The following is a 6,599-nucleotide window of genomic DNA, read 5'->3' as shown; positions in this document are numbered from 1 at the left end:
ATATATTGTCCAAATGGAGGCAACATAGTGCTAATGGTGGGCTAGTGGACAAGGAGATAATACTGATGACTATAGAGATCATAGTTGATTTGTATGAGTTCAATTAATTAAGCTTGTGTATGACTGTAATTCATGGCTGTGTTGTGTATAATGGATAAAATCTGAGTACCTGTAATGTATATAAAGGATGAAAACTGCGTATTTGTGTCTCATTTATTTTTTTATTTTTTAATTTATCATCAGATATGGGAGTTGTGAAAACACATCACTGATTAGGATCGTATCAGTGACGTGTTTTCCCTTCTCCCGTCACTGCTGACCTTATCAGTGACGGGGCCAAGCCAAATGCGTCACTGATATTAGTAACCAGTGATGGGTTGTTGGCAAAATGTGTCACTGGTCACCTTATCAGTGACGCCACGCATCACTGATGATGGGTTATTAGTAACGGGGTTTTCCACGTCACTGATGTGAACCACATAAATTTTTGCCGTCACTAATGTTGTCCTACAGCCGTCACTAATATGATATTCTGACATGGTGTAGTCCTCACAAAAAGGAACGTGAAAGAGCATCTTCATCGCTGCCAAAAGCATAGAGCTGATGAGTTTGTAACTGCACTTTGTTCTTCCCTCTCTAGAAACTAAAGCAGCATCAGATGCAAGGGGTGAGGCCAAAGGCTGGCACACATTCTCCCCCTGCACTTTCCGCTTTTCGTGCTCCTGCAGCTGAATCCAGATCAACGATGCCATCCTTGCACGTCCCCCACACTCCAAGAATAACGCCCCCCCCCCCCCCCACCACCCCCCACCAACACACACACTGTGATGTATATAACCGCATGGGATCAACCCTTGTTTGCATCCTCATCACGAAGGATAATACTAAGCCAGGAGCCAAGTAGCACCTCCAGTTGCTTGATCGGTCCGATGCAAATGCCTTTCTGTTGGGACCAATGCCCGGCGCAGGCGCCTGAGAACCACATCGCCATCAATGGAACGGTGGTCGTCTCCTGCCACTTTGGCCTGTCGGTGCCGGGGAAGACCACGACGCTTCGCCTCTTCAGCAGCACGCAGATCGACCACAGTACGTCGTCTTGTTGCTACATTCTATCAGTAATGACTAATGAGTATTCAGTGCCAGGGCCTCTGACTCACACTCGTGTCTGGAATTTTGATGGCGTCCAACTGCAGACACGGGGAAGGGAAGGCTGAGCGTGGAGGCGCCACTGCGGGGCGGCAAGAAGACCAAGCACGGCCCCGGGAAGACGAGCACCATGACGTACCAAGTGACACTTTTCATCGATATCGAGTTCGGCACGCCGGGGGCCATCGTCGTCAAGAACGGCCTCAAGAACGACCAGTTCTTCCTCCGCTACGTGCAGCTGGAGTTGGCCGAGGACCGGAGCATCCACTTTGAGTGCAACTCCTGGGTCTACCCCTACAAGAAAACCAACTCCGACCGCGTATTCTTCATCAACACGGTCAGAATCGACCTTAATTAGCTTTCGGGTGCATATTTAATTTGCAAGAAGAAACTGAAATCATGGATGATACCATGACAGAGCTACCTGCCGGACAAGACGCCGGAAGCACTGCAGCTGCTGCGGGAGGAGGAGCTGAGGAGCCTGAGAGGGAACGGCCGCGGGGAGCGCAAGGACTGGGAGCGCATCTACGACTACGACTACTACAACGATCTCGGCAACCCCGACAAGGAGGATCACATCCGGCCGGTGCTCGGCGGCACCGCCACATACCCCTACCCACGCCGCTGCCGCACCGGCCGCGCCCTCTTCAAGAAAGGTACTTAACATCACCACTCCATTGATTGATTTTATTTATCGACGGCACAAGAGCAAGCTTTCCACCGGCAAACTCACAACTTATTGTTGCAACGACGATATGATGTATGTAACTGAAGACGGCATGACTGAGACGCGCAAGCACATGATCAATCTGGACTTCTACATCCCCCCGGACGAGCGGTTCAACCCGACGAAGCTGGCGGAGGTGCTGACACTGGCGGTGCAGGCCGTGACGCATTTCGTGATCCCCGAGTCCAGGGCTCTGTTCCAGGGCAACATGAACAGCTTCAAGTCCTTTGATCAGCTGAGGAGGGACATGTACAGCAAGTCTCAGAAGCCTGTCGTGGAGGGCGTCGTGATGGACAAGCTCAAGACCTCGGTGCCATCGCAGAAGACCTACAAGCAGGTGTCCAAGATGGTCAAGGAGACGCCGGTCAAGTTTCCAATCCCTCAAGTCATTGAGCGTAATTGACTTCACACACTCTGCCCGTGGCTGAAATGGCATGCTGGAATTAAGAAAATGTTATATTTTACCTTGAATCAACCTGATGTTTTGATACATCTTTGTTGGGAAAGATGATCAAGAGGCATGGAGGACCGACGAAGAGTTCACGAGGGAGATGCTTGCAGGTCTCAACCCGGTTGTGATCAAGAGATTAGATGTAAACGAAAGCAACAGCAATCCTCTTATTTTTTTGGAAATTGTTCACATGCATAACTGAAAGTGAATGATAGTAACTTTTATATCACATCTTCATATACTAGGTGTTCCCACCAGTTAGCAGTGGAGGGAAGAAGAGCTCGATTACTGCTGCTCATATCGAGGGTCAGCTTGAAGGACGAACTGTCGAAAAGGTCATTGTAATTCCCTTCCTCAAAAAAATGCAGGGAACCATCTTCATCATGTCATTCTTTAGGGAATAAATTGAAATTTATGCTCCTTTTCTATTGCGCGTACAAAAGGAGCTACAGCTTCACACAGTATTTCAGTGAATTTTGTCAATTGGATCGGAACGTACTTGTATGACGTGTTAGAAATTTATGCTGACGCAGGCAATAGAACAGAATAGGCTATTTATTCTGGACCACCATGACTATCTGATGCGGTACCTGAGGCGCATCAACACGTTGGGGGTGTGCATCTACGCGTCGCGCACGCTGCTGTTCTTGAAGGACGATAGCACCTTGAAGCCTGTGGTGATAGAGCTGAGCCTGCCTAGTGACGGTGGGGGTGATGATGAGATCAGTAGGATCTTCCTCCCTGCAAGCGATGAGATTGACGGACATTTGTGGCAGCTTGCTAAAGCCCATGTTTCTGTCAATGATGCAGGCTACCATCAGCTCATTAGCCACTGGTGAGTGAGATTTGGTTGTTTAAGTATCTTATAAAAATGGCATAATAAAAACAATAATCTTCATCTTACAATCAATCAATAATCTTCATCTTACAATCCAACGTGTCATTTTGAACGCCAACGTATAGTTCATTCTTTTCAGGAATACTACTTTCTTACTACATAATGTGAAATAAGGAACGAACTAGGTAACATATGTTGAAAACAAAAATAAATTCTTTTAACAGAAACGGTTCAAACTTGTCTGGAATTTTCAGTATATTAACGAAAATTCCCTATTTTGGATCAAAGATTTGCATTTTCAGTTTAAGGAGCAGAGTGTTCCTGAACTCTAAATAGTCAACTGGAATTCTGGTACTAGAAGCAAAATGACTTCACATTATCACTTTCTTGATGTATATATCAATCGGCAGGCTGTTCACTCATGCGACAGTGGAGCCGTTCATCATCGCGACAAAGAGGCAGCTGAGCGCTATGCACCCGGTCAACAAGCTCTTGGAACCCCATTTCAAGGACAATATGCAGATCAACACCTTGGCCAGGAGCATCCTCCTGAGTGCTGGAGGCATCCTTGAGAGGACAATGTACCCGGGGAAGTACGCCATGGAGATGTCGTCGGCTATCTACTCAGAATGGAGGTTCACCGAGCAGTCCCTTCCAAATGAACTGATCAAGAGGTAAAAAAACATCGATTTGTTGTTCAGTTTCCTTTTTATGCAAATATAATGCAAAATTGTTCATTGGTCTGTACCTGCAGGGGTGTGGCGTCCAAGGATCCCAGCGGGGGCGTGACCCTGCACATTGAGGACTACCCCTACGCCGTGGACGGCCTGGACGTGTGGCGCGCCATCGAGGGGTGGGTGCAGAGCTACTGCGCGCACTTCTACCACTCGGATACGGCAGTGGTTGGGGACAAGGAGCTGCAGGCGTGGTGGGACGACGTCCGTCTCGTGGGCCACGGCGACCGGCAGCACGACCCGGCCTGCTGGCTTAAGCTGGACACCGTGGCGCACCTCGCCGAGATGCTGTCGACGCTCATCTGGATCGCATCTGCTCTGCACGCCGCCGTCAACTTCGGCCAGTACGGGTACGCGGGCTTCATGCCGAACCGTCCCACCCGGTGCCGGCGGTTCGTGCCACTGCCAGGGTCACCAGAGATGGGGCAGCTGGAGACCGACCCGGAGAAGTTCTTCCTGGAGATGGTTCCCGACCGGTTCACCACCACGCTAGGGCTGACCCTCATCGAGGTGCTGTCCAACCACACCTCTGACGAGCTTTACCTGGGCCAGCGCGTGACGTCGTCGTGGACGGACGACGGCGAGGTGCTGCAGCTGCTGGACAGGTTCCGGGAGGAGCTCCGTCGGGTGGAGAAGCGGGTGGCGGAGAGGAACAGAGATCCTCGGCTCAAGAACCGGAGGGGCCCGGCTAAGGTACCGTACATGCTGCTGTTCCCCGACGTAGGCAACATCGGCGGCAAGGAGAAGGGGATCACCGGCAAAGGGATACCCAACAGCGTGTCCATATGATCCAGCCGGACTATGTACTATATGTGAATATTTCTTGCTTTTGGTTGCTTGTCGATTAATTTTGTTGAGGAGGATGTGATTTTTTTTTGAGGAAACGGAGAGGATGTGATTACTACCATTGCGTTGGTTTCGGTGTGAACGTATTGATTGTGTTATTATGTGATGGATTGATTTGTTGGGTCTCAAATCTGAGTCATGTACTATTGTCATGTCACTTGATCCAGTTACTCTGAGGTGGAGGAGGTGAGGGTAGAGCAACACGGGAGCTGCTATACATGCGTCACGCCGGCGACATAATCTATCTATTATGTTAATTAAGAAGAGAGTGTTAAAAGAAACCACCATTTTCACCAAGGGGTCTAGAAATTTCTACATTAATTTAAAGAAGATAAAAATTTACACCATTGGATTTTATGAAGATCTAATAGGCTATAACCTAGAGAGTCCATGTTCAACAAAAGAAAAAAATGAAATTGTCATGTTAATCGAAATATGGAAAAAATAATATTAGAATTTATGAGAAAGGTTGCTCCATTATTTTTTATTGCCACCGTATTGAAAGATCCGTAGTCTACACACAATCTCAAGCTCTTATTCTTCTTCTTCATAATGAGGGTTGGACAACCCCATTTAGGACCAGAGTTTTATCTCACTTGATAACCTAAAAAGTGGTGATCATCAATTTGAGATACTTAAATGAATAACTGCACTGGCGCATGCGTAGCATGGTAAACAATAGGATCAACTCTACTACAACCTGAGGCATTTCTTTTCTCCACTTGAGATCTTATTATGTGGCATAAGCAAAGTTTTCTCAAGACATTCTTGCTCAAGGTTCTTTTATTAAATGGAGTTGATACTTGTTAGAGAAAGATGTACACTTGTTCAGTGCCATGATGTATTATGGAAACGCCAACATGCAAAGAGATTGATGATACAATGTGGTGACTAATGGTGCAGATGTGTTTTTGCAATGAGGTAATGTACCCATGGAAGATATGTTTGCGATGATGCAATGCACGGATAAGATGACCCATGCATCGATGAAATGATGCGCATGGCATGATATATATATATATATATATGGCATGATGTACGTGGGCATATGGTGCACATGTTGCAATGCAGGTTAGCGGCCCATAAAATTATGCAAGTACTCACTATTTTTGTTGACCCAAATCAGAACCCAAGTCAACACAATATTCAGGTTGCAAAACTAGATTCCCGTGGAGTTGCTCTCACGTACCAAGACACTAGTGCGCCCCTAGTGACACAAGCATATGGCTGCAGCACACACGAGGCTCTAGGTCCTGTCGCGGCATCATAGGTCAGGTTACAAACACCACCACAAGGTAAAAACATAGCAACCCAAACAATGCTCATGGCTAGAAAGGAAGATAAGAGGGGCGGCCGATAATCACACATCCTTCCCAGATGCATATGATGTGAACTGAGACTGAGCTCCAAGATGCATATGATTTATCAATGGTAATGCAATAACCATGCGTAGAGCAATAATATAGTTACGTGCAATGCATGAATGTTGCAGTAATGATCATGCATGATAATCTATTGTTTCCATGCACCATTTTTAGTTTTCCAAAAATAATTTTATGAGCAAGAAGGGCAATTGAGATTTCCTCTAACTCGTCCAAGAGAAACACCTTTCCCTGCAAATATCCTTTTAAATTTTATCTCAACTTACCTAGGGGTACATTGCAATTATCTGCAGAGTAGAAAATTTATCCAACTTCCAATGAAAAAGTCATATCTTGCATACTAGTTGTCCAATAACTCTCTCAGATTCTACCAGGAGATAGGTGGTTAAGTTAGCACAACTTTATTATTTAGTGCCTTACCAGATTCAAACTCAAAGGTGTGTGGACTGTGAGGTGATCATTCTGAAAATTCAGA

The 6,599-nt window shown here is 46.7% G+C and overlaps 1 protein-coding gene across 1 annotated transcript; it reads left to right on the top strand.

The window, feature by feature from the left end:
- Nucleotides 1-879: 879 nt before the first annotated feature.
- LOC112884139 (probable linoleate 9S-lipoxygenase 5) lies at nt 880-4,857 on the top strand. Its single transcript, XM_025949483.1, has 9 exons — nt 880-1,086; nt 1,194-1,483; nt 1,565-1,802; nt 1,921-2,268; nt 2,381-2,466; nt 2,570-2,659; nt 2,858-3,159; nt 3,573-3,836; nt 3,917-4,857. Exons 1-9 carry the CDS (start codon nt 930-932, stop codon nt 4,683-4,685), a joined length of 2,544 nt encoding a protein of 847 aa, XP_025805268.1. The 5' UTR covers nt 880-929; the 3' UTR covers nt 4,686-4,857.
- The last annotated feature ends 1,742 nt before the right edge of the window (nt 4,858-6,599 follow it).

This window comes from Panicum hallii, chromosome 3 (assembly GCF_002211085.1).
Source record: "Panicum hallii strain FIL2 chromosome 3, PHallii_v3.1, whole genome shotgun sequence".
NCBI lineage: Eukaryota > Viridiplantae > Streptophyta > Magnoliopsida > Poales > Poaceae > Panicum > Panicum hallii.
This window is presented reverse-complemented; position numbering and strand designations above follow the sequence as displayed.

Coding starts and splice junctions, on each gene's coding strand:
- LOC112884139 (XM_025949483.1), top strand. CDS start 930: ATGCAAATGCCTTTCTGTTGGGACCAATGCCCGGCGCAGGCGCCTGAG. Junction 1,484..1,564: donor GCGTATTCTTCATCAACACG/GTCAGAATCGAC, acceptor ATACCATGACAG/AGCTACCTGCCGGACAAGAC. Junction 3,837..3,916: donor CCAAATGAACTGATCAAGAG/GTAAAAAAACAT, acceptor CTGTACCTGCAG/GGGTGTGGCGTCCAAGGATC.